General features: G+C 38.6%; 6 protein-coding genes and 3 pseudogenes across 11 annotated transcripts in view; 3 read left to right on the top strand and 6 right to left on the bottom strand.

Moving 5' to 3' along the window:
- The window catches only part of LOC131781397 (meiosis-specific protein MEI4), a 40,513-nt gene extending 32,767 nt beyond the window's left edge, over positions 1 to 7,746 (bottom strand). For all 3 annotated transcript variants that reach the window (XM_059098044.2, XM_066173392.1, XM_059098045.2), the window contains exons 1-2: positions 7,650 to 7,746; positions 6,860 to 6,953 (exon numbers count right to left, since the gene is read on the bottom strand). In XM_059098044.2, the coding sequence (XP_058954027.1) occupies positions 6,860 to 6,922 (63 nt within the window). In that variant the 5' untranslated portion in view covers positions 6,923 to 6,953; positions 7,650 to 7,746. The remainder of the gene's footprint in view (positions 1 to 6,859; positions 6,954 to 7,649) is intronic.
- A 52-nt stretch (positions 7,747 to 7,798) lies between these two features.
- On the top strand, positions 7,799 to 13,944 carry LOC131781374 (deoxyguanosine kinase-like). Of its 4 annotated transcripts, none has more exons than XM_059098021.2 (9): positions 7,799 to 7,825; positions 8,108 to 8,436; positions 8,946 to 9,032; positions 9,993 to 10,114; positions 10,830 to 10,906; positions 11,450 to 11,507; positions 11,842 to 11,912; positions 12,062 to 12,143; positions 13,042 to 13,944. In XM_059098021.2, the coding sequence occupies exons 2-9, from the start codon at positions 8,160 to 8,162 to the stop codon at positions 13,153 to 13,155; spliced, it is 888 nt and encodes a 295-aa protein (XP_058954004.2). In that variant the 5' UTR covers positions 7,799 to 7,825; positions 8,108 to 8,159; the 3' UTR covers positions 13,156 to 13,944. The 4 variants fall into 4 exon arrangements, with proteins under 4 accessions (XP_058954004.2, XP_058954005.2, XP_058954003.2 ...); XM_059098022.2 differs by having other exon boundaries at positions 7,803 to 7,825; positions 8,111 to 8,436; XM_059098020.2 differs by lacking the exon at positions 7,799 to 7,825 and having other exon boundaries at positions 7,852 to 8,436.
- A 1,411-nt stretch (positions 13,945 to 15,355) lies between these two features.
- Positions 15,356 to 16,261, bottom strand: LOC131781375 (histone H1-delta-like). Its single transcript, XM_059098023.2, has one exon. The coding sequence runs from the start codon at positions 16,243 to 16,245 to the stop codon at positions 15,688 to 15,690; it is 558 nt and encodes a 185-aa protein (XP_058954006.1). The 5' UTR covers positions 16,246 to 16,261; the 3' UTR covers positions 15,356 to 15,687.
- A 1,602-nt stretch (positions 16,262 to 17,863) lies between these two features.
- Positions 17,864 to 18,750, bottom strand: LOC136283736 (histone H3-like; annotated as a pseudogene).
- Positions 18,751 to 18,776: 26 nt separating this feature from the next.
- LOC131781381 (uncharacterized) lies at positions 18,777 to 25,367 on the top strand. The gene is made up of 3 exons (XM_066173447.1): positions 18,777 to 19,084; positions 23,533 to 23,559; positions 24,794 to 25,367. Exons 1-3 carry the CDS (start codon positions 18,778 to 18,780, stop codon positions 25,114 to 25,116), a joined length of 657 nt encoding a protein of 218 aa, XP_066029544.1. The 5' UTR covers position 18,777; the 3' UTR covers positions 25,117 to 25,367.
- Positions 20,011 to 20,455, top strand: LOC131781380 (histone H2B, gonadal-like). Its single transcript, XM_059098026.2, has one exon. The coding sequence runs from the start codon at positions 20,054 to 20,056 to the stop codon at positions 20,423 to 20,425; it is 372 nt and encodes a 123-aa protein (XP_058954009.1). The 5' UTR covers positions 20,011 to 20,053; the 3' UTR covers positions 20,426 to 20,455.
- On the bottom strand, positions 22,448 to 22,990 carry LOC131781383 (histone H1-delta-like). The gene has a single exon (XM_059098029.2). It carries the CDS (start codon positions 22,988 to 22,990, stop codon positions 22,448 to 22,450), a length of 543 nt encoding a protein of 180 aa, XP_058954012.2.
- LOC136283905 (histone H3-like) lies at positions 23,902 to 24,777 on the bottom strand (annotated as a pseudogene).
- A 513-nt stretch (positions 25,368 to 25,880) lies between the features above and the next one.
- Positions 25,881 to 26,459, bottom strand: LOC131781376 (histone H2A-like; annotated as a pseudogene).
- Positions 26,460 to 26,473: the final 14 nt, after the last annotated feature.

The following is a 26,473-nucleotide window of genomic DNA, read 5'->3' as shown; positions in this document are numbered from 1 at the left end:
CTGAAGCCACACTGGTTCAAGGGTTTTTTGCGAAAGGCATGTGATGTCCTTTACTGGCCTGGACAGGCCACTCAGTGGTCATTGCAACCTACTAACCTGGACTCAAAATCAAAATGTGACATGTGCAACACCCACAAGAAAAACAAACAGAAAGAACCTGTAGGATTAGGCTTTGCATTGCATGCTGGGTTGAAGGTCGATCATCTTGAATAAACCTTGTTCTAGTTTGTGTTTATTCGAAGTCTCCTTTCTTCTTCACCTGATACTACATGGTGGCAGTGGTGGGATCCCTTCCAACGCCATAAAACAGAATGGAGTCCAACTTGAAGATGCGCCTGTAGTTGAAAATCCACCTCCACCCCTTTATCCGCATATATAGCCTACACAGCCTGTAAATTCTCTCCCACTCCCAAGCAAGTTCGAAGGAGTGAACAACCTGAATCAAGCAGACATGTGGCCCAAATGGCTTCAACATTTTGAGTGTTATTGAGTGTTATTGTGCAGTTGACATTGTCAAAATGCTAAGCATAAACGAAGCAACTACTTCCTTTGACAAAGTCAAAACAGCCCTCAATGATTGTTTTACAGCCTGCCAGAATGTTATCGTTGAACGAGCACAGTTCAATAGACAAAGACAAAACCCCAGTGAATCCATGGACACCTTTATTCAAGACTTACACCGCCTTGCCAAAAATTGTGAGTACAGAACTCTAAGGGACGACAGAATTATTATTGGAGTCCTCGATGATACACTGTCTGACCGCCTACAAGCTAAATCTGACCTCACTTTCACGGATGCTGCTCATATGAGCAGACAAGCCAAAGCAATTAAACAAAATTGAACCATTGTGTGTGGGGTAGAAACTCAAAATGAAGTTGATTGCATTAGTCAGCCATGCTCTCACAACAAGCAAAAGGCAACAAACAACCAACCTGTACGTAACTGAAACAAAGGATTCATGAAAGAGCCCTCCAAGAATGACAGTCCCTGTTTTTGGTGTGGACGCCAGAACCATGACAGGAAGTAGTACCCAGCTTGAGACACTATTTGTAGTAACTGCAACAAAAAGGGCCATTTCCATTTTGTCTGTCTCAGCAAGAAACCTTATTCAAGAAAGGTACATGCAGTAGAAGAAGAAGAGGAAGAATACATACACTTCCTTGGTGAGATTGGCAGTGATAAGAACTACTTGCCTGCACAGATAGGTGTGAATGCCACATAACACTTCACCCTGAAGCTAAGCCTTTCTGTCTCTACAATCCAAGAAAGATTCCCCATCCACTGATTCCAAAAGTAAAAAGTCAGATGGAGACAATGCTTCAGCAAGGAGTGATCTTGCCCGCAACAGTGCCAACTGAAAGGTGTGCAGGTATTGTCTCTGTCCTTAGACCAAATGGCAGTGTGCATATCTGTGTTGACTTGACTCACCTTAACAAAGCTGTCCAACATGAGATACACCCAACGCCTTCAGTGGATGAGAACCTTGCTTAACTTGGAGACAGGAAGATCTTCTCCAAACTCAACGCCAACAGTGGGTTTTGGCAGATTCCCTTGAATGACAAATTAAAATTGCTCACAACCTTTGTCACACCATTTGGATGTTATTGTTTTAACAGACTACCATTTGGTATCAGCTCCGCCCAGAGATCTCCCAACGCACTAAAGGGACACTCTGTCAGACGGATAATGTCCTCATTCATGGGGTGGACCAGTCGGAACATGATGAACACGTACAAGCTGTTCTTCACCACCTACAAGCTGGGTTGAACCTTCATGACAAACATGAGTTTTCATGATCTTCAATTCGATTCCTGGCTCACATCATCGATAGCTCTGGACTCCACGCAGACCCACAGAAGACCACTGCTGTGGCCCAATTCCCAGTCCCTTCAGATGTCACCAGGATGCAGCGATTCATGGGGATGGTAAACCATCTTGGAAAGTTTATTTCCCACCTGGCTGACCTCAGTGACCCCCTTTGTCAATTATTACACAAAAAGTGTTTGGATTTGGGTTTGGGGTAAACCCCAGCAAAAAGCCTTTGAGTAGATCAAGCAAGCACGAGTGTCACCGACAGTCCAAACTGCCCAACGATCATTTCAGCAGATGCTTCCAACACAGGACTTGGTGTGGTCTTATTTCAAGTTCAGGATGATGAACTTGAAATAAGAATAATAATAACACTGCCCAGTGTGTTATGCATCAAGATCTCTCAGTGACACAGAGAAACATTATGCCATAGTTGAAAAAGAAGCCCTTGTAACAACAAGGGCTGGTGAGAGGTTCTCTGATTACGTGCTCGGCATCTCTTTCTCCCTAGAAACAGATCACAAACCACTTACTGTACTCCTGAATACATCAGAATTCTCAAAGATGCCCCTCCATATCCTTTCTTTCCACCCGAGACTTATGAGATACAACTATTAAGTCCAATATGTACCAGGAAAACATCAAGTCACTGCAGATACACTCTCATGTGCTCCTGTTGGCCTGCCCAGGCTAGAAGATAAGCTGCTTCTTGAAGATGTAGAGGCCTTCTCAACTGTACCCTAATGTGCAGATAAAAGGCCACCAGTTGGTAGAAGAAACCGACAGTGCAACTTTGACAAGCGTCATAGAGCAAAGGAACTGCCAACACTTGAACCAGGTGACTGGGTTTGGATAAGAGATCAAGTTCAGTATGGCCTGGTGAAAGAGAAAACTTAGAAACCCTGATCTTACCTTGTCACTACAGAAAGGGGTACACTCCAAAGAAACCGCTCGGCCTTAGTAGCTGCAGCAAAACTCACTGAGACCGAACAACACTCAGCTATGCCAGTCGGTGATGTCAATCCTGCCTCACCAGTACCAGTCACCCCAGTATTGCCAGTGCCCAGCACTCTGCTGAGGCATCAGACTCTGCAGGTGCTCCCATCACCAGACAGCTGTGCCAGTAGCCACTCTCCGAATGACACTGGAAGAGTGCATACCTCCACAAAAAGTCCAAACCCTGCAGTCCTGACAACTTGGTCAGGAAGAACTGTGAGGCCTCAGTACTTCACATGAACATTTTGATTTGTCATTATTATTCCTCTTGTTGTTTGTTTGTTGTATTTACATAGCTTTCCCCTTTAGGGGGAGATGTAGGATTAGGCTTTACATTGCATGCTGGGTTGAAGGTCAGTCATCTTGAATAAACCTCATGCTAGCTTGTGTTTACTTAAAGTCTCCTTTCTTCTTCGCCCAATACTACAGAACCCGATACTACACGATCCACAAAAATGCCAGGTCTCATGTAGCAAAAGAACTCCTCACTTCTGACGAGAAGAATGGTTCATCTCTGAATGGAACAAAATCTTAACATGAAGAGTAGTGCATAGAAAAACCATGCAATCTATCAGCAGCTAAAGAGACCCTAGGAGGTTACCTTGCAAGTTACAGAATCAATATCTCATTTCGCATGAGACTAAATCATACCTGAACAGAAAGTTTAAGTTTAATGAATTTGCCTCCCACAACTGGAAAAGAGGACGAGCAAATATCAATGGCCACTCAGTTATCAATGCAACTGCAAGTTACAGAATCAATCTCCCATATCACATGGGACTAAATCATACCTGAACGAACAATGGCATTGAATTTCTAGTTTCATTTGTGGCCAGGCTCACAAAATGCATGACATTTTTGTCATAGTTTTAGAGTTACTTCTGCAGAAACTATTTCCGATTGATAATCAAATCATCATACACACAGGATGTGCATCATAAATTTCCTGTATGTCACACTATCATGCCTAGCTTCAAAATCATAAGAATTTCCAGCTATTGTTTGATTCCTTCTAAAAGAAGTACAGTTAGTTTAATTCAGTAGTTCAGAGTGTCAAGACCTGCACTTACAAGTTCAGGACCTCTTGGTCACAGAAAGTAACTCCATTGTAACTGCAAGTTGGTGACCTATTTGACTAAGGATTTGGTATGTCACATTTGACTTTGTTATTACGTCTTAGAGTTTAAGTTCAAGAATAATACAGTTCATATGTACTTATCTCAATCCAATTGTCTAGTCTTTGCTTGAATCCTTACTTGATTCATGTTCAAAATTTGTGTAGAGTGTAGTCAGCTTTCAGAACATTGTATTAACCTGTACCTTTCATTCACTAAACATGTTATACAACACTGTAGTAGGCGGAGTTCATTGGTGAAATCAGTTATTTCATTGTAGTTTTCATTGTTTAGTTCATCAGTAATGACAGATGTTGTCCTGTCACAGAATATGTTGCCAGTTTTCCTAGTTTTATGTCAAAAGGAAAATATGAAAATGCTATTGAGATTAGTTTTATTTAATATTATGTTGTTCTGAGCTACTGTTTTATCAGTATTTACTTGTTTTCGGTTATTTCATGTTTAATTCTAAAAATAGCTCACTATTCAATAGTCATGTTTGGATAAGAGGATAAGTATTTTATTAAGTGCCACACAATGATCACTGTTCTGTCATGCAATACTTTGAAATTGTCTTGTTTATTAAATTTAGTGCATTTCCATGACAATCTATTGTACTTTTTCTGGTTGTTTTATTTTAATTATTTTATTGTAAATTATTTGTTAGTGATTTGCTATTTGTTATTTATTTCTTTTAGCTTGCAATCACCCTTTTCTTTTCTTGTACTTCCCTGAATAAATAAATTTATTTGTGGCTATAAGTCTGTCTCGTTGTTCAAATAACAACATCAGAACCTGCCTCAGTCACACATTGTACAAATATGGCTTAGGTTAAAGTGCTATAAATACTCCATATTCAGAGCTTTCATCAGACTTGTGTTACATGACAAGGAGAAATTTAGAGAGCATCCTTTAGTCATTTGATGCTTTCAAGGAATTTTTTATTGAAAGCCATCTCCTCCCATAGCAGAAATTGGGATGCAAAAGTTGTGCTTAGTGTTAAGTTTACTACCACAGTTTTTCACTATGTGCCAGCTGCCAGCTGAGAAACAGGTGTAGCAGGCTGTTTTTCAACCAGGGTTACAAAAGACCAGAACAAAATCAAGAAACTAGATCTCTTTTTAAGCCTGCTCATTTATGATCTTAGCTGGCAGACTCTTTCCTTATCTTCAGCCTGGCTGCCACTCTAGGATCTCATTTTAAACCTCACTATGTTCGTGACATGTTGGGTGACATGTGTAGTATCCTGTATGTACCCCCCCCCCCCATAGCTTTTGTTTTGTAACCATGTGCTTTTGAAGATAATATATGTTTGAGCTCTTCTTGTTCCAGTATTCTGTCATTTCTTTTGCTGAATAGCTAATTGTTACACTGTTGTTATGCCTCACTGGACAGCAATGCCAAACAGTTCACAACTTTGACATAAACTATACTCATGACATGGAGGATAGATTCAGAGTAATGGTCCTGGAGAAATTGAAGAAAACTATACCCAAAAGACATTTAGCACCCAAAGATCTAGTTGCCTTTAAACATGACAAGAAATTTTGTGTAGTAGAATACCCAACAGACTCTCTGGAACAAACAAAGTAGAATCAGAAGATACCTCTTGATTAATACTTGGCTCTGCCAAGCAATTTTCCTCTGTGTCTAAGGAGATCATCTCCAGATGAATTAATTTAAACAAGTATTTGAATTATATGTTAAGTAGTGAAATCACGTTGTTTCATAGAGGAATTTATGTTAAGTGTCAGGCGTTCACATAGAAAGGACTGGACATCCTGGTAGATGTCATATGACATAAGAAAAAAAACCTTGTGCTAGAGAGAACCTAGCAATAAAAAAGTTGTGAGGATAATCTTATGTTCACTTGGTAAAGAATACATGTGGAAAACCTAAAACCATGTGGATACTCTGTGTAACATATGGCATGGACATAACAAATTATTCTGCCCATAGCAGCAGAGCTGCATCTACATTCTTCTGTAACGCTAAAAGACTAAACATTCCAGAGATTTTGAAAAGTGAAAGGTGGTCTAATTCAAGCACCTTTACAAAAAACTGTGAAACCAATAGATAACTCACCAACCAAATTTATTTCTGACCTTCATGTTCATGTAACATCTGACATATAGCCTTCACTTTTAGTTTGTTAGTTATCTGTAGATACAGCCATCATTTCTTTTTTTAACTTTTAAACACAACACAAGGAATCACCATCTAGAGAGTTTTGTATGTAGAAATTTATCCCTTTATAGAGTTTTGTCTGGCAGTTGACATCTTGTTTATGTCAGATTTTACATATGTAATGTAGAGTAAATTATTTTTCTCATGAGAATCTTTTTAATCATTGTTGTAATGACGTAGGAAGATCCCCATCAGAGAGTTCTAATAAAGATATTTGATTGTACTGCTATTTTTCACATTTTAATTTTGATTAGCTTCACCATTCTGTTTACATTATGATATTAACCTTTCTAGATAATGCAATAAGTTGAAAGTTTTAAGCTGTAATCATCCACATTTGATCACTTTTTCCATCCTCGTTTACGTCTGTATTTTTCTTTTATTTTTTTTCCGTCTCTTGTGTGAAAGTAACAAGTTTTGACATCCCACAAACCAGCAGTGTACTATTTTTTTTAAATACATAAATTTACTTGCCTGCCTAGCTCTGCTAGCCTAATTGATTATTAAAGGCAGCCATCACTCTCGTTACACTTCTCAGAACACAAATAAAGGTTTTTGTTATAATATTTTGGAGAACACTGCTAGTAGAAATTTACATGTTACACATGCAATTAAAGCACTTTGACAATTCCTTCGAGTAATTTATCCATTTAAACTACACCAGAGCCACAAAACGTCTGTTGAATCACTAAAAACTAGAGCTTCTGGCAAAATATTGGAAGTATAGTTACACAGATTTACAGTTACTTACCAAAGCAATTTTAACATATTGATACAAAAAGACATCCTCCATGAAACCATCCACAACACTCATCGTAGAAATATTACCCGTCTTCAGACACAAGCTGAAATCATAAATTCAAAGTTTCCATCAACAATTTTAGTTATTGTGTTTTGTTAGTTTAGTGGCACAATTTATCTACCAACTTCTGTTCAAAATTTGTAAAATGAATGAGAACCTATAAGTCACTAAAGTAGTATTTACTTATCCAAACAAATTCTCGAGCCTGTAATAGCTTGCCACTTACCCATTTGATGTGTTTGAAAAAACACCAGGGCCGGAAAACTTGGTCAAGTAAATGAATTGGAGGCTTAATTACTGATGAACTTTACGGGAAAATATCATCCAACAATAAACTCCGCATGTCTATACCTTTTTCCCCACTCAAGCCATAAAAGTTTTGTTTAGAATTATAATAGAGTTCGAGTAAACAGGAACAGCCAACAATTCAATAAAATAACAATTTGGATTAACGACCTTCTAATTTGTGACGCTTGTGCTTCAAACTTTCCTTAAAGTAAACTTTTGTTGATCCAGATTAATTCTCACGTTTAAAAAAACAACGAAATGAGAAACATAATTGACACTAGTTTACACTTGTAATCATCTTCTACCGAAAATATAACGAAAGAAATTAAAAGACAAAAAAAAAACTATTGGCTGTGCAAACAAACGTAGCGCTTCGCTGTCATCCGCAAAGTCATAAAACTTGGACGGCACACTCATCGCAGCAAATGATTGTTATATTTGTGAGACCTACCGTGGTAATTATGGCTATTTCAGCGACGTTTCTCTGCAAACATCAACTTTTTCTGGCTTGCGACGTGACAGAAACAGCGCTACTCAAACTTTCCGCGCTTTTTTAGCTCGCAAAGTCTCTTGGGACTGAATTGTTGGCGGGAATTATTTTCGAACGAGAAGTCTGCCAGTTAAAAGGTGAGAGTGAAATCTTGAATCTTTTATCCAGTCTCTTTCGGTAAAGCACAGCACCGAATTCAAAATACTGCAGCAGAGAGCAAACTAATTGGGAATTTAATAGATGTTCGTTAATCAAACGAAATATTCAACTCTGTCAGTCTCTGCATGGAATCCTTATGGGCGCGCTTTTCAAAATCAAGCGAGCGATGTTTCATATCAAGTAGTTTAGCTTGAAGGCAAGAGTTGAATTGTGATGTGTCAGTCTCCTACAGTACTATGGCGTTGTTTTCGTTTCCACAGCAGATATCAGTCCGGCAAGTTTTTCCTGTCAAATTCGGCTTTAAACACAGCAATGATTGGATTGAGGTCGAACGAACGTAACACATCGACGACATGTGCACCACAACTTATTATTGTGGAAGGAAACATCGGGGTTGGCAAATCCACTCTGTCTTGTCAGTTAGCTAGAAAGCTCAACTATCGCGTCTTTTTGGAACCCACAACGAAGAATCCTTACCTGGAAAAGTTCTACAAGGATCCGAAGAGATATGCTTTGAAACTACAGTTATGGATCTTCAAACAACGATTCAGGACTTACATTGCAGCAACCAAACATGTCCTTCAAACCGGTGGGTAGCTTCTGTTCAGTCAAACTTTCTATGCTATCAGAGCAATTTTACCTGATTTTTTTTTTTGAGAACTGCTATTTATTAACAAATTAAAGAAATTGGATCGTTATAGATCTCCATTTTGTAAGAAGAAAACATTTTGATCTTTTTCAGAACTCTAAAATATCTTTGGAGCTTAAACCCTTGTTCAGGAAAGCCAGGAGATACTCACCTTTAGCTGTAGCATGTGATGAATCTCTCATTCAATTGTTGTTAACATGTCGCCTAGAGAGGCAGCAAATAAAAGGTCCTTAGTTATCAGCATATAAAAGCTTTTTTAGGTGTAAGAATGGACTCAAAAATCTTCACACTATGGTTGAATATGCCCTGTGAAACTTATATTTTATTCCACAGGCAATAAATGTATTTGTTTGTCATTTAATCACTCACATCAGTCTCATATGTGCCATGAAATTGAATTCACTAACATGTGAATGTGATAAATCTCATTATGTCAATATTTTTTACAGGCCAAGGAGTGCTGTTAGATAGATCAGTTTTCAGTGATACAGTATTTGCTGACGTGAATTTTCAACAAGGGACCATATCTCTAGAAGGTATAAAGTCTCTTAGGCCTCACTCCTTATGTGGAGAATGTTATAACTTTCCTCCAGTAAGCACCCATGCTCTAACAAGTGCCTTCCCCTGATTAAGCACCCACCCCCTTAGGCCTTAATATCAAACAAGTGCTCCGTGTCAAGTAAGTGTCCCCCTTCTTCTGTCACTCTCTTAATTGGAAGAGATACAAGGAAAACCCATTTCTATTACCACTTTACTTTTACCTTTCTAAGCTTCAATTAAAGTAGAATTAGCTCAGGTTAATAATAATTGTATAAATTGTACATTCAATTGTATTCTTTTGTACTCATGTAAATTAGCCCAACTACCTCATCTTTGGGTTGTGGTTTTAATGTCTCTCAAAGATACTGACTAGGCCAGGTGGGCTAATCTTCATGAATACAAAAGAATACTAATCAAGTCCACCATTTATGCATAATGTCTATGGTATACAGCAAAGCTGATTGGTTGTGAATGTCAATCCAAATGCAGTCAAACGTTTACTAAATCTTATTTGTGTAACTAGCTACAAGAAATTGATGAGATTTTAAATTGTTTTTAATCTGTGGTCTTGTAATAACTGGTAATCCTTCTGTACATGATCTATAGTTTAGATTAATTAGCTAAAAACAGTATATTAAACTGCCGCTAAGAGGGAATGATTGAAAGGTGTTATTTATAATTGAAACACAGCTTTAGGCAGTACATGTTCATAATCAGACCACTTTGATGCTGTTGTGCATGGATTTCCATGAAACCATGTAGATTGTAACTTAGCATGATAAAAAGTTGGGTCAAACATAAATTTTACAAGTGGTTTTTGAAAAAAGTGAAGAGGTGGTAATTCAGTGTTTAATTGGGTCCTGAATTTAAGTGGAATACAATTAAAATTGTTTTATTAATCATTGCATCACCAGAGATTGATAATTTTTGACATCTTAAATTTCATTTTGTGATAGGTTATGAATATTACAAGGACTTGAAGAAAAAAGCTTTACAGTCAGTTCCAGTTCCTCACACCACCCTGTATCTTGATGTCTCTCCTGAGACTTGCCATGAGCGCATCCGTAGACGAGGAAGGGTATTGAACAGTAAATTTCTATATTAACATTTATTTCTCATAGCAGAGTTGAGAGGAAAAAGACCCTCTGACTTGTTAACCAAACCTGAAATAACTTTCTCTTCCTAAAAATGCATCTTAATTAATCTTATAATTGAATGAGATAGTTGTGGAACTTATTAAATTTTTTATTTTTTTATTTTTTTATGGTAACTACCAGTTGTTCACAAAGTTATAGCAGCAACTTAAAGAAGTCTGTAGATTTTACTTTTTCTATCCATCCTTTCCCTTTCTGGGAGAAGAGAACTTCTGTTTGATCATTTTCTCAAAGTGATCAGCATTAGCCCTTCAACCCTTATGGGTAACCAAGACCATTTCTCCTTACAACATCTAAATAATATCAAGTAGACAAGTGATGACAATAAGGACAAATCTCAGTGAGCAGATTACTGGTTGATCCAATTCAAAATTCTCTGAAGTGACATCATGAGAAGTGTATGGCAGACAGCAAAGAGAATCACTAAGTGATGAGATCTTGGGAGTGAAAGGGTTCAATCAGCCTTGATTATCCTAGATTTGTTGTAGTGTTCTATTTTCCAGGCTTGGAATTTTTACCAAAAGGTGCAATCACAAATTTGTCTCATTATGTTTATTAATGTAACCCAGTTAACAGACCCCTTGCCACTCATTGTGCTTTTTTTTTCAACTCAACCATTTTCACAAACATACTCCATAGGATTATGAAAGTGGGATTCCCCTAGAATACCTTAAAGGACTTGATGCATCCTATAAAAAGTTCTTGGAGGAAATGAGGTTAGATGAAACCTTTCAAATGATGTTTGTCTTGTTTTTTTCTTTTTAGGAAGTTTAACGTACATAAACAAGCAGTCTTGCTGATAATTGTCAGTTGAAACCCTAGAAAGAGCATAGATATTTAATTTCAATAAGTCTCAAAATTATTAAGCCACTGTAACCACTTTTGAAGCCAAGTACCCAGGAGACTGTTACAAAATCATTGCATTACTCACATGTGACATAGTGCCCTTTGTTAATACATTGGAAACAGTAATTTGGCTCTCAAAGTTTTGAAAGTAGTTTGAAGAAAATGATAAGGAATTCCTATTCCATGTGAGTTACACCAGTGCCTCCAATCTTTGTCCTTAGTCGTGCAGTTATGTAATTTAACAAACAAATTTTTTTATGTTGTTAATTTAAATTCAAGACAAGAGATAATAATAATAATGGTAGATCTGCATCCTTTTAGGCCTATTGTGTTGAATTTTCTATTGTAAGGTCACTCTTATTTGCACTAAGGTTATTCACATGAGAAAGGGATGACTGTCTCTATATTTGCAGAAATGTTAGATCCAGAGTTTTGGAATATAACTGGACAGATTTTGGATATAACTTTGAAGTGAGTATAATAGTTGATGTACTTCATACTGTATGTATGTTACTGGACTTGTGCCTTGCTTTGCAATAAAAGGACTAAGGGGAAAAAAAAAGTTGCTTTAAATGCACCTCTTTATCAGGAGAATGAGAGCATATTTAAATTGTATCAGTTCCATGTAAGAAATAAGTTATTATTTAACCACATTTTAATGATGATCTCAACCCCTAAATCAGTAAGTTGTTCTTTCTTTGCAAGGATGTAAAGTTCAAATGAAACTTGTTGTGAAACTATGTTGTTTAATTGCCTGTCACTTTTTTTTATTTGGCTTAAGTATTATGGTTTTGTGTTCCATTAGGTTGCAGAAGATATTAAAAATGGTGTTGTTTCAAGCTGGAAGGAAGAAGATCTATATGTCTTTAACAAACTGTAAGTTTTGCTTAATTTTTTTGAGGAGGTAATATCAACACATACATTTAAATTTGATTGAAAGGTAAGAAAGAGAAAAGGTATGATAATGTTTTAAAATTACTTTGCTGAGGTATAGAGTATTTAAGGTTTGCATTATTCTACTTCAGAGTATCAGATGAATCACTCATCAAGGAAGCATTGATGCTAAATCATTTTGTTCCAGAGGCTGATATCAGTGAGGAAGAAGAGGTTTGCATAACTTTTTTCTATCATCTGCTTTTTACAACAGTTTACAGCAATCAATAAATCAGAACCACTGCAATGTATTGGCAGATCACAAAACAAAATTATTGAATAAGGAAGATGGTGAATTTTGAGCTTAGCTATGAGAAAAGGAAAGATCTTTGTGTCTGTCAGGTCTGGAACACTTAAAAAAGCATTTTGTTCCCCATTAGGAATAAAACTGCAGCCTTTATGCTTTGCCCTTCAATGTCCTGCCACTGATTTACAGGCAAATTGATGATGAGCTAGGCCATGCTGGGATTGGCTGAGTAGTAAAAAAGGAAAGTTGTATGAGGGTGTTACCATGGAATTAAATTCAGGGAATTGAAAGAGTGGTTTGAAGTACTGCATCTTTAAAAGAAAGGTGCCCTTAAACCCTTTAACTCCCAAGATCTGATTGATAATTCTCCCTTCCTGCTGCTTCACATTTCCTTGTAGATTAGTTATGAGAATTTGGTGTTAGATCAGGATAAAAATTCTACCTGGTACACTTGAATACTATCATTGCCTGTTTGCTGGATAATGCATGAATATCATAGGGGGAAGTTTCATGTTAATCACTTCTAGGAGTTAAGGGCTGAAGTGTTTTTTCATCTGGGCTACTGGGGTTTCAGTAGATCCAATGAAGTATGAGTGGCTTTCACTGATACAAGAAACTCTCAACTTTTGAGTGACAAGCAGTTACTTTTAAACTAGACTGCAAATAAGACATTTCTATCCATTTTTGTGCATTTTGTTTCGTGGTAATCTCTTCTCTTAGGTTAAACTTTTGTTTGCTTGTTACTTACCTTTATTTACTCTTAATGCATGCCTTTTCCAGTGTTTTTCTTTGATCAGTTATTTAAGTAAGGGTTTTTTTTTTTAGGATGATACTTCAACAGTAGAACCACAATCCCAGCCTACATGTAAATCAAAGCAAATCAGTGAGACATCAAATGCAAGTTCATCACAGAAGTTAGAGTCATATTTGGAAAGTTAATTGCTGTAACTTCCTTAACTTAGTTGAAAAGTCCCAATGTTAACAATTTTGCTAAAACGCTATGTATTTATTGTGATCTGCTAAACTTTTATAAATTTCATATCTTAACAGCACAATCTTGGTTGTTAACAGACAAAAAAACCAGATTTGTAAATATCCAATTTTTGCTGAAAGATAGTTCCATGATCACAAACACAGAAGTGAACAAAATTATAGTGCATTTTCAATATTGAAATTAAAAGCTTTTAAAAATGTTTTTTATCAATTGATACGAATGTTGGACAAAATTATACATTCTTTCTAATCATTTTAAAGAGTCAACTGGGTTATTTATGTGTATTTTAGGCTTGAATAGCCCAGGATTCAAATTTCACCTCACAACAAAGGTTGTTATTGCCATTATACAGATTGAAGCTACTTTGCCTAGGAAGAGTTTACTTTGTCAAGTCTGGTCTATTTTTGTTAATGGCTTTGTTTTGGTTTGGTGGTATTTTCAAAAAATTCTGAGTGTTTCTCATTGTTCCCAGAAAGGTCATTGTTTTGTCATTTACCAAGGGACCATTTAAGGAAAATTTTAAAAATTCCTAGAACTTACTATATTTTTATAAAAGCCCACTGAGTCTCTCCCCCCATTCAAACCCCCCCCCCCCCCCCCACTTTTGTTCCTGCAAGTTGCTGGCAATCATTTGTTGTAAAACCAGAATGGATGAATTATCTATGAATAATACACTTGTGTATTTGGAATGTATTTGGTGTCATTTCCATCAAATAAATCGGCATTTTAACCTACCTGTATACTTAGTTTTCTAAGTTTTATTAGCAGAACATATTTTCCTTGTAAAATAACGGGCACCGTTGGCCATTTTTGGTGGGCTAAGAGATGAGTGGTGGAGGTGCAAGCAACTATCTTCTGTCCAAAGCCTTTTGCATGGTGCTCATCTCTTAAGGGAGCAAAAAACTGCCAGCTGCATAGGCTACAGTACTGCTTTCCATGCTCAGAAGGTCATCAATGATGGTAGCAACAGGAAATCAAGAAACACCTTGATTGAGTGATAACTTTTACTTTTTTAGAACAAACCTCTTTGTATTCAGTCATTAAAAATCAAGGAATTTCAAGCATGAATTTTCTTACTCCCAAAATTGGATTATTAAATCCCCCCCCCCCCGTTGCTACACATTTCCTTGTAAATTAGTGAGGATAATGTGGTGTGGTATTCTCATTACCTGTCTGTTTGATTGTGTAAGGTTATTATAGAGAGAAGTTACATGTTAATCACTTGTCAACTTGAAGGGATTGACTAACAAGCCTATCACTTTGAAGCTTCAACATCCTACCCACAGGTAATTGACCGTTGCCATGCCCTGGGGGGTGAAAATTTGAACCTTAGCTGGCCGGGTTGGGGACATTGAACTAGAGGTGTTAAGTGTTTAAAGGTAAAGAGTTCACTTTTGCGAGCAAATGGCTCAGAAAATAATGTCTGCAAGAGTTGTCATGGTTGCTAATTTTTCCCTTTTACAAAAAAAGTTGACCATCAAATCCAGCACTTGGGTAAGGCATTTGAACACAATTTTGGTCCTGGAGCGGGAATTTATCAAACCAATCCTCAAAAATTCAAATAGCCAGGAATTATGCAGAGGGAGAATGTTAAAGCTGCCAATTAATCGACACATAAGTCTTGATCCTGCAGGTAGACATAACCATTTCGCCTCTCTCAATTGCAGCTACCAAGAAGAAATTGGTTGTTTGCAAACACTGTAACTGCCAGTTCATAAAATCAACATAAATGTTATGGGCAAATTTCACAAGCAAATGTCATGGGGCTGCAAGGGGTTACACCCATTGTTTTATATGCTAATCTGCATAAGACCCAATTAAATTGAAATATGGTTTATGAAAGAGAGCAGAAGCTAACGGACAAGTCTTCTGAAGTCAGCTGTCTATTTCCAATCTAAACAGAAGTCCTTAAAAACGAGTTGTGGGTTTTTTTTTTTGTTTTGTTTTTTTTTTTAACGGGTTAAATGTTTTTTTTTTCAAAACAGGTTAAATCCAAATTCGAGACGGTATGTTTCTTGGTAACTTAAAATCGTTTTACATTGAAATGGGATGTTTGGTGGGAGAAAATTAAATATTCTTATTAAAACTTGCGTCTCAAACTCGCCTAAAGCATCCACATTCTCCATATACTTCTTAATATATTTCCTTTGGTAGTACTGACAAGAACAATTTGTTCAACAATCAAATTTCAAGGTTGGAGACAATGAACTTTCTTCTCAAGATTTTATGGTTTTTTTTTGGATATTACTGTGAAAGGAAATGAAATGGGGGTTACTGCAAGAGTTTAAAGATTTGTCAGCGGGTTCAATGCGAATCTGCTCTCTACTGCATTTATCATGGTCCACGATTGAAAATATCGTGAATTTACACTGGATTACCGAAGGCTACATCAACACTCAGTTGATAATAACTTTTTCTTAAATGTGGTGGCTCCTAAAGGAGCCGTTTGGTGAAGAGTTGCTTCCCTCCTTGGGTTTTTATTTCTTGGTGGTCTTCTTTGGCGATTTCTTCGCTGCTTTCTTGGCGGGCTTTTTAGCTGCGGGCTTCTTTATAGCTGGTTTTTTAGCCGCAGGCTTCTTTGCCGCTGGTTTTTTAGCCACTGGTTTCTTCGCTACTGGCTTTTTAGCGGCGGGTTTCTTTGCAACCTTCTTCGCCGCTGGTTTCTTCGCTGTCTTCTTGGCGGCGGGTTTCTTTGGCTTGGCTGCAGGCTTCTTCTTTGCGGCTGGCTTTTTCTTTGGCTTCTTCTCCTTCTTTTCCTCCTTAGCTAACTTAAACGAACCAGAAGCACCGACTCCCTTGGTGTGGACAAACTTTCCACTGGTGGCGCCCCTCTTCAAAGCCATCTTCAAGTGCGAGCCAACCTCATCCACCTTGTAGTTGGCTTTGATGTACTTCTCGATGGCTTGGCGGGAAGAACCATTTCGCTCTTTCAACGCTAAGATAGCAGCTTTGATCATGTCTGCGTAAGGTGGATGCTCGGCTGGCTTTTTGGGCGCAGCTGGCTTCTTCTTAGATGGTGACTTTGCTTCGGACATGTTGTGTGCTGTAAAACCTTCGGAACTAAGACAAGTAATGACTGCTTAGAGCGCGCAAAGAAATATTATGCCTCACGTACGGACCACTGAGGAAACAGGGTTAGACTAAAATGGCGTCGTCTAAACTGTGTTAGTTTGCTTGACATTTTGGTCGATAACGAGCTTATTCAATTACTTCAGATCTTTTCTATTTATAGAGAACTTAGCTACGTTCTCTCATAAAATGTGGATGTAAAATTTACTTTAAATTACTCAAATTAAGAATGACATTTAAGGCTCAAAAATCTACAACGCGGTAAGACTACGAAAGAACTTTGGAAAAATGCGCAAAGAACTTCAGTTTAAGTCACCTTTTATCAGCATTTTAAGAATTATCAGCAAGATTGATTCCTTAATTTTTTTTTTGTATGAAATACATAGCCTTTCGATGCATATTCAAAGGCAGAGAAGCCTCTAAACTTGAACAAGAAGAACAAAACTATAACGTCCGCCATTTCATACGTGACCTTAATAAGAGGTATGCTAAATGTCTCGAACAAAGAAAAAGACTTAGAGATGGGGTAACATTGAAGCAATCGTTTGAAACGAAGGGCGATTGAAAAACGCTTTGATGTTATTTTGGTGGATTTGCCTTGCTTTACTGAAGAGACAGTTTTGTATGAACCGGTTGACGGTTGCGCGCTGTCGACTTCTTATCAGATTTTCATGCCAAGAGCGGAGTTAAGTTAGAGAGAATATTTTCTCAAAATGTGGCAAATTCATTCACGAAAAAAAAACTTATAATTAGTTGGCAATGTAATCTTTTTGCTAAACGCTGCAGTAGGCTTCCTCTGAGGTGAGGTGTGCGATTTAGAGGGACGCGAAACAGCAGACTATTTGCGAATATCCAGTTTATTTAATTATCGATCGAATGGGAATAATTTGTCCGACACAATTTAGTAGGTACCGGATTCCAGTCAGACCAACTACCCCAGAAAAGAAAATTTAAGTTTAGTTACATCATAACGTTACGGCAGGATGGAAAGGGTCCTTAATTTCGCTTTTGTATGAAAAAATGATGCATATTCAAAGGAAGGCCGGCCTCTAAATTCGAACAAGAAGAACAAACCTATGACTTCCGCCTTTTCATACTTGACTTGATAAGCGGTGTGCTAATTCGAAAGAAGTAAGTGTAGTTTACATTGCAATTTTACATTTCATGCATCATGTAAGTCAAGCGTGAGAAAACAAGTATCGTGATGTAAGAAACAGATCCAAAAGATGGCAAAATGTATCAGTTATCGCGGCATATTCATATAATGATTAGCGCCAAAATAACATGCACGAAGTGTAAATGAAGAAAGGTAAGGTTAGTTTCTTTAGGTTACTTAAGAAATGAAGACATGGTGTGTTCCTAAGCACGGATATAGGCCAGACATAACTTATATGTCTGTATTGTCGCCAAGACGCGCACCGAGCAAACATGGTGTAACAATTTCAATGGATTCAACTTCTCTTCAGTGTCGCATTTTATATTTTAAGAATTTATTTAGGTCAACAGGGGCTCATAGATTGGTCATTGCTTTTCTTTATGTGGTGGCTCCTAAAAGAGCCGTTTGTGATTTGAAGTGGAGTCTGCTTATGCTCGTTCTCCGCGGATTCGGCGGGCCAACTGAATGTCCTTGGGCATGATCGTGACACGCTTGGCGTGGATGGCGCACAAGTTGGTGTCTTCAAAAAGACCAACGAGGTAAGCTTCGCTAGCTTCTTGAAGAGCCATCACAGCCGAGCTCTGGAAACGCAGATCAGTCTTGAAGTCTTGAGCGATTTCTCGCACAAGACGCTGGAAGGGCAACTTGCGGATCAACAACTCGGTGGATTTCTGGTAACGACGAATCTCACGAAGAGCTACTGTACCAGGCCTGTAACGATGAGGTTTCTTGACTCCACCGGTAGCAGGAGCGCTCTTACGAGCTGCCTTTGTGGCGAGTTGTTTACGGGGAGCTTTTCCACCGGTCGATTTTCGTGCAGTTTGTTTCGTACGTGCCATCTTGTTCAAAGACTCAGAATAAATGATAATACATAAACTTAACTGAGAAATTGATTTATACCTGGCGGGCTTGTTTCTGATTGGTTCGAAATCAAGAGATTTGATTGGTTAGGTACGAAACCTGTGAATTATTTCTCAGATATGTGATTATATTTTGATCCGAAATAACTGAAAGGTCGTTTGAGAATAAATTGAGAACTATCCACTCCTTAAATTTTCCATGTAGGATAACTAGAATGCTTAACCTTTTCTTAGCGTGGTTTCGCAACTGACTTCTAGATGCAACAGAGTTGTTTCCAACTGTCAAACTAGCGCGTGCAGAATGCCGTGTGATTCATGTTAATACATGTTAATACTGCATTGATAATTATGATTAGATATTTTTCCTCAACCAATAGCAACATGTATTTCCACACTGCTTTCTGAGAGGTCATATCTTTCCCCATAAAATGTAATAACGCACTCTCAGTTGCCATAACTCTTGCACACGAGTACTAATCAACATGTCTGGGCGAGGTAAAGGCGGTAAAGGTCTAGGAAAAGGGGGCGCCAAACGTCACCGAAAGATTCTTCGCGATAACATCCAAGGTATTACCAAACCAGCCATTCGTCGTCTCGCCCGCCGTGGCGGTGTCAAGCGAATTTCTGGCCTGATCTACGAGGAGACGCGTGGCGTTCTAAAAGTTTTCCTCGAGAATGTGATCCGTGATGCTGTGACATACACAGAGCACGCCAAGCGAAAGACTGTCACAGCCATGGATGTTGTGTACGCTCTGAAGAGACAAGGCCGCACTCTATACGGCTTTGGCGGTTAGACAGGCACCACTAACAACAAACAAACGGCTCTTTTAGGAGCCACCAAATATAAGGAAAGTCCTGACCAATAAATGTGTTTGCTTTTTTGCAGTCCATTTAGATTCTATATGCTTCGCTCATACTTCTTGTTTACAAAAGAAAATGATCGCATTATCTGCGCGCGTCATGGTAGGGTCTAAGTGGCGCAAGAAAAAAAAAAGCCCGCATAGGAAGGATAAAATATACCTGGCATACACGATTGAAAGCCTTCTCTATTTGTTCTTATTGTTTTTTACATATGAATTATAAGTACCATTTTTTTTAGTTGCAATCAATGGGCCCACTTGTTAGTCACCCGCATGAGATCACTGTCGGCTTTCTTTTCATTCCGAGTTTCGTTTCGTTTCTCGCATAAGTGTAACGTGCAGCAAATGTATAAATCAAAATCATCATATTCAGGCGCAATTTATTAATTACCGCCAGTGACGTCGACATAACAAGAGTGTAACGACTAACGATTTTGGCGCGAAAGTTAATACACACATTTGGGTCGAGAAATTTTCCGATGGAGCTAGATTTTGGTGCGCGAAAGCTTTTTCAAATGCATTTGGTCGTTTGTCAACATTCATTTCCCGAGATACCGTAGATTTTTTACCTTTATGGCATCAAACTACGAACTGCTTTGAGTGCTTTCAGCAAGAGTGAATGGTAAACTTTTTACCACTTTTGATATTTATAGTTCGTTTATTATGCTAGAAGGATCGAAAAGCACCAATCAGTAGCAAGTTTCATATATTTAATATCCTAGTAATATATTTGAATAAAGAGAGAATGTCATGCAAATTGACCCCTGGGGTCAATATAAGAATAAGCCAATTAACGATCGAGAATTTCGATCCGTATGGTAATAGATCCTTTCACGATTCCGATATAAATACAAACCCAACAACGCTACACAACCATCAATCTTCGTTATTTAACAAGATGCCAGCTAAAGTTGCAGGAAAGAAGGGCGAGAAGAAAGCCGGAAAGGCGAAGGCTATTGCTGATGGAAAGAAAAAGAGGAGAGGCAAGAGAAGAGAAAGCTATGCCATCTACATCTACAAAGTGTTGAAGCAAGTTCACCCTGACACTGGTATCTCCAGCAAAGCCATGGGCATCATGAACTCGTTCGTTAACGACATCTTCGAGCGCATCGCCACCGAAGCATCCCGTCTCGCTCACTACAACAAGAAATCAACCATCAGCTCTCGCGAGATCCAGACTGCCATTAGGCTGCTTCTGCCTGGTGAACTGGCTAAACACGCCGTCAGTGAAGGAACCAAGGCTGTGACCAAGTACACCAGCAGCAAGTAAACTCACCCAGTGGGTTTCCCGCCTAAAACAAACGGCTCCTTTAGGAGCCACCAAATGTCATGAAAGTCAATTATCGACGCAATAGGAGACTAAAAGAAAATTTTCCCCTGAATATCGTTTCTATCAAATATAATGTTCCCGTTGACCTAAAGTTTTCTTTTAGCAAAGTGTTTTTGTATTTTCCGTTTTTAAACTGACCGCGTAAATTTCCTTTTATCCAAAAGAATGTCAGAAATGATGAAGCACGTATGGGTCATGGATAAACCACAATTACTATCGTTAACTTTTTTTTTCCACAAAAAAATACTCTGATGAGCCAGGTTTTTTAATTGCCAACGGTAGCTTCTTCCTAATCTCTGACCAACCGCGGTTAAATATTCCCGAAGCGATAGTTAGACGAGCTAATAATTGTTGTTAGGTACCAATCTAGACCCAAAATATTCATCTGTGAAAGTCACATATAAAATAAGTCAACTTCATCCCCTACAGCCACCAAGGACTTGTACAGCGCTCTATGTTTTTAAATTCACCAAGCAATAAGTCTTATCAGAACCTTTAAATGCTTTATTACAGTGAGGCTTTAACATACGATGCAATGGAATAGTTTATGAACTTAATTTTCTAGAAGCCTAAGCATGAAATTATCTAAGAAGTATTTCGGTTTTCCTTAAATTTCACATGCCTATAATCTATGCAAAGCATTGATGGAGTAAAAAGGCAAAGACGGAAATGAACCTAAATCACGAAGCAGGACTTGAGGTCCTCTGATGGCACAAACCTTTTTCAATCTGGTTTCCAGTGAATCATAAGCGGCGGAGTCATAAGTAGCATTGGGTTTCTGCTTTCCACTATGTCACTTTTGTTTTGGCCAAATCAAATTCCTCTGTGGTTTATTTATAATTTAAAATTTAGCCTTTACCCTTTCACTCCCAACATCTCATTGGCAATTCTCCTTGCTGTCTGTTATACAATTCTTATAGTGTCAGTTTGGAGAATTTGGTACTAGATCAACTAGTAATCCCCACATTGATATTTTTTTTTATTTCATCCACTGAGTGCTTGACATTGATAGTCTGTGGAATTTCTGTCTTAGCTACTCATGAGAGTTAAAATTTTAAGTAAATACAGAGCGTTTGAACCTTAATTAGGGCTGGTATAAGAAACACAGCATATCTTTGACAGTCTGTTCATGATCTCTCATTTTCATCTGTTTTCTGTTGTTTCTGATTGTTTACTCTCAGATTTTCTTTTCCATTTCCTATTTACGTCCGGCATTTTCAGCCAAAGGTCTAAAAAATTGAAATTCAAGCTTCCAATCAAAATAATAAGATTAGGATTAGTTACATATCAAATAAATTTTGTACAAATTTTCCAAATTCATTCTTGAAGTCCTCAGCACTGAATAAACCCTAACAGTGAAGATAGAAAGTACTTAATTACTACATAGCCTAAGATTCAAGCTTCAATCTGACATAAACTGCTGTTCAGACGTACAGATTACGCCATGGAAAATGCGCACAAACAATTTTCAGTTATGAATTAAGTAGAATGAACAGATGCAGTGAGTGGGCTGCTTTTCATCATAAGAAATGTATGGCTGACAGTAAGGAGAATTAAAAATTTGAACTGGGAGTTAAAGGGTTAAAGCATCCATATTCTCCTTACACTTCTCGATCATTTTCCTTGGGAAGTACTGACAAGGATAATTTGTTTAATTATCAAAGCGTCTAAGATTGGAAATAATTTACTCTCTTCTCGTGAGCTTAATAAACGGTTCAAGATTTCAGTGCAGAAAGAACTGAGATTTTGGTCACTATCAGGGCTTAGACTTTTCAGCGGGCTTAGTGCGAACCCGCTCTGTACTGCTTATAGTTATCATGAGCTACATTTGAAAATATAATAAGTTAAACTGAATTACCGAAGACGATATCAATACTCAGTTGGTCATAACTTTTTCTCAAATGTGGTGGCTCCTATAGGAGCCGTTTGGTGAAATGAAAAGTTGTTTCCCTCCTTGGGGTTTTATTTCTTGGCGGTCTTCTTTGGCGATTTCTTCGCTGCTTTCTTAGCGGGCTTTTTAGCTGCGGTCTTCTTTGCAGCAGCTGGCTTTTTGGCAACGGGTTTCTTTGCCGCTGGCTTTTCGGCCACAGGTTTATTCGCTGCTGTCTTTTTAACGGCAGGTTTCTTTGCAGCCTTCTTTGCCGCTGGTTTCTTTGCTGTCTTCTTGGCGGCGGGTTTCTTTGGCTTGGCTGCAGGCTTCTTCTTTGCAGCTGGCTTTTTCATCGGCTTCTTCTCCTTCATTCCCTCCTTAGCTAACTTAAACGAACCAGAAGCACCGACTCCCTTGGTGTGGACAAACTTTCCACTAGTGGCGCCCCTTTTCAAAGCCATCTTCAAGTGCGAGCTGACCTCACCAACCTTGTAGTTGGCTTTGATGTACTTCTCGATGGCTTGGCGGGAAGAACCATTTCGCTCTTTCAACGCTAAGAGAGCAGCTTTGATCATGTCTGCATAAGGTGGATGCTCGGCTGGCTTTTTTTTAGCTGAGGTCTTTTCTTTGGACATGTTGGGTGCCACAGAACCTTCGGAACAAAGACAAGAAATGATTACTTAGAGCGCGCAAGGAAGAAATTATCCATTGTGTACGGACCACTGAGGAAACAGGGTTATATCAAAATGGCGTCGTCCGAACTGTGTTAGTTTGTTTGACATTTTGGTCGATAACGAGCCCATTCAATAACTTCAGATCTTACCTAACTATACAGAGCTTAGATAAGTTCTCTCACAAAATGTGTATGTAAAATTTACTTTGAATTACTCAAATCATGAATGACATTTTAGTCTCAAAATTCTCTAGAGCAGTGAGATTACGAAGAAAACTTTGGAAAATGCGCAAAGAAGTTCAGTTTCAGTCACTTGTTATGAACATTTTAGATATTATAGGAAATATCAATAACTAAATTTTCATTAATATGAAAAAAAATCAGTTTTTGATGCATATTCAAAGGCAGAGCAGCCTCTAAACTCGAAATGGAAGAACAAAACTATAGCCTCCACTATTTAATACGTGACCTTGATAAAAGGTATCCTTAATGTCTCGAACGAAGAAAATGACTTGGAGATGGGGCTAACAAGTCATGGGGCTAACACTAAAGCAGTCGTTCGTTAGTTAACGGCGTAAAATCTTACAAAATGTTTGGGAGTAACTTTTGTATGAAAAAAGTGGCGCATATTCAAAGGAAGGGTGGCCTCGAATAAGAAGAACAAAACTATAACATCCGAAAGGTGTCAAAATGTATCAGGAAGAACGACATATTTGCATAATAAAACAACAAAACAACAAAATAACATGCACATAGTGTAAATGAAGAAAGGTTGGGCTAATTTCTTTTAGTTAGGAGCTCGTAAATTGGTCATTGCTTTTATTTATGTGGTGGCTCCTAAAAGAGCCGTTTGTGATTTGAAGTGGAGTCTGCTTATGCTCGTTCTCCGCGGATTCGGCGGGCCAGCTGAATGTCCTTGGGCATGATCGTGACACGCTTGGCGTGGATGGCGCACAAGTTGGTGTCTTCAAAAAGACCAACGAGGTAAGCTTCGCTAGCTTCTTGAAGAGCCATCACAGCCGAGCTCTGGAAACGCAGATCAGTCTTGAAGTCTTGAGCGATTTCTCGCACAAGACGCTGGAAGGGCAACTTGCGGATCAACAACTCGGTGGATTTCTGGTAACGACGAATCTCACGAAGAGCTACTGTACCAGGCCTGTAACGATGAGGTTTCTTAACTCCGCCGGTAGCAGGAGCGCTCTTACGAGCTGCCTTTGTGGCGAGTTGTTTACGTGGAGCTTTTCCACCGGTCGATTTTCGTGCAGTTTGTTTCGTACGTGCCATCTTGATCAAAGACTCGGAATGAATGAAAATAGATAAACTTAACTGAGAAATTGATTTATACCTGGCGGGCTTGTTTCTGATTGGTTCGAAATCAAGAGATTTGATTGGTTAGGTACGAAATCTGTGAATTATTTCTCAGATATGTGATTATATTTTGATCCGAAATAACTGAAAGGTCGTTTGAGCATAAATTAAGAACTATCCACCACTTAATTTTTCCATGTAGGATAACTAGAATGCTTAACCTTTTCTTAGGGTGGTTCACAACTGACTTCTAGATGCAACAGAGTTGTTTTCTACTGTAAAATTAGCGCACGCAGAACACCGTGTGATTTATGTTTATACTGCAGTGATAATTATGATAAGATATTTTTCCTCAACCAATAGCAACATGTATTTCCACACTGCTTTCTGAGAGGTCATATCTTTCCCAATAAATTGAAATAACGTACACTCAGTTTTCATAACTCTTGCACACGAGTACTAATCAACATGTCTGGTCGAGGTAAAGGCGGTAAAGGTTTAGGAAAAGGGGGCGCCAAACGTCACCGAAAGATTCTTCGCGATAACATCCAAGGTATTACCAAACCAGCCATCCGTCGTCTTGCCCGCCGTGGCGGTGTCAAGCGAATTTCTGGCCTGATCTACGAGGAGACTCGTGGCGTTCTAAAAGTTTTCCTCGAGAATGTGATCCGTGATGCTGTGACATACACAGAGCACGCCAAGCGAAAGACTGTCACAGCCATGGATGTCGTGTACGCTCTGAAGAGACAAGGCCGCACTCTATACGGCTTTGGCGGTTAGACAGGCACCACTGACAAAAAACAAACGGCTCTTTTAGGAGCCACCAAATCTAAGGGAAGTCCTGACCAATAAATAAGTTTGCTTTTTTGCAGTCCATTTAGATTCTATATACTTCGCTCCTACTTCTTACTTACAAAAAGAAATGATCGCATAATCTGCGCGCGTCACGGAAAGGTTTAAGTGGCGCAGGAAAAATAAAAGGAGTTTGCCCACATAGGAGTGATAAATGAAATCTCCCTAGCGTGCAAGGTTTGAAGCCTGGCTTCGCCTTCTCTATTCGTTCTCTAACCTTGTGCTTTACATGTGAATTATTTGTACCAATTTTTCTCAGTTGCAACCACTGAGCCCGCTTGTTAGGAACGTGCTTAAGATCACTGTTAGCTTTTTTTCCATTCCGAGTTTCTTTTTGTTTCTCTCATGAATAGATACTGAGCAATACATGTGTAAATCCCAATCATCATATTCAGGCGTAGTTTCTTATAATCGCCTGTGACGTCGACATAACAGAAGTGTAACGACTAACGATTTAGGCGCGAAAGTTCTCACACGCATTTGGGTCGGGTAAATTTTCGATGGGGCTAGATTTTGGCGCGCGAAAGCTTTATAAAATGCATTTGGTCTTTTAACAACATTCATTTTCCGAGATACTGCAGATTTTATAAACTAGAAACTAGAGAGGAAGGGTTTTTAAGTGATATACTGGTTAATCATTACTTGATAGTTCTCCTTATTCATGTTCACTCTATCGTATCTAGTTGGTTAAGACTTTTGTAATATTTGGTGGCTCCTAAAGGAGCCGTTTTTAAACGTGTTAAAGCTGATTTAGGCCTTGGGTTTCTTCTCAGTCTTCTTAGGCAGAAGTACGGCCTGGATGTTGGGAAGAACACCTCCCTGTGCGATGGTGACCCCGGCGAGCAGTTTGTTCAACTCCTCGTCATTACGGACAGCCAGCTGAAGGTGACGGGGAATGATTCTTGTCTTTTTGTTGTCACGCGCAGCGTTACCTGCCAACTCGAGGATTTCAGCGCTCAGATATTCGAGCACAGCAGCCAAATACACAGGAGCACCAGCGCCAACACGCTCCGCGTAATTGCCTTTGCGGAGAAGACGATGGATACGACCAACTGGGAATTGAAGCCCTGCTCGGGATGAGCGGCTCTTGGACTTGGTACCCTTAGCTTTACCTTTACCGCGACCTGACATGTCGATACGACTTGTTTAATTGCTTTCAACAAGAGTGAATAGTGAACTTTTTACTAGTTCTGATATTTATAGTTGGTTTATTATGCTGGAAGGATCGAAAAGCACCAATCAGTAGCAAGTTTCGTATAATTAAATGTCATCGCAATATTGTTGA

Source organism: Pocillopora verrucosa, chromosome 10, assembly GCF_036669915.1.
Source record: "Pocillopora verrucosa isolate sample1 chromosome 10, ASM3666991v2, whole genome shotgun sequence".
NCBI lineage: Eukaryota > Metazoa > Cnidaria > Anthozoa > Scleractinia > Pocilloporidae > Pocillopora > Pocillopora verrucosa.
This window is presented reverse-complemented; position numbering and strand designations above follow the sequence as displayed.

Bases quoted from the DNA above. Each gene is read 5' to 3' on its own strand.
- LOC131781374 (XM_059098020.2), top strand. From the start codon at position 8,061: ATGTGTCAGTCTCCTACAGTACTATGGCGTTGTTTTCGTTTCCACAGC. The intron at 11,913-12,061 runs GTAAGTTTTGCT...ATTCTACTTCAG, and splicing joins CTATATGTCTTTAACAAACT to AGTATCAGATGAATCACTCA. The intron at 12,144-13,041 runs GTTTGCATAACT...TTTTTTTTTTAG, and splicing joins ATATCAGTGAGGAAGAAGAG to GATGATACTTCAACAGTAGA.
- LOC131781375 (XM_059098023.2), bottom strand. From the start codon at position 16,245: ATGTCCGAAGCAAAGTCACCATCTAAGAAGAAGCCAGCTGCGCCCAAA.
- LOC131781381 (XM_066173447.1), top strand. From the start codon at position 18,778: ATGTCTGGGCGAGGTAAAGGCGGTAAAGGTCTAGGAAAAGGGGGCGCC. The intron at 19,085-23,532 runs GTTAGACAGGCA...TCTCGAACGAAG, and splicing joins CACTCTATACGGCTTTGGCG to AAAATGACTTGGAGATGGGG. The intron at 23,560-24,793 runs GTCATGGGGCTA...CTTGCACACGAG, and splicing joins CTTGGAGATGGGGCTAACAA to TACTAATCAACATGTCTGGT.
- LOC131781380 (XM_059098026.2), top strand. From the start codon at position 20,054: ATGCCAGCTAAAGTTGCAGGAAAGAAGGGCGAGAAGAAAGCCGGAAAG.
- LOC131781383 (XM_059098029.2), bottom strand. From the start codon at position 22,990: ATGTCCAAAGAAAAGACCTCAGCTAAAAAAAAGCCAGCCGAGCATCCA.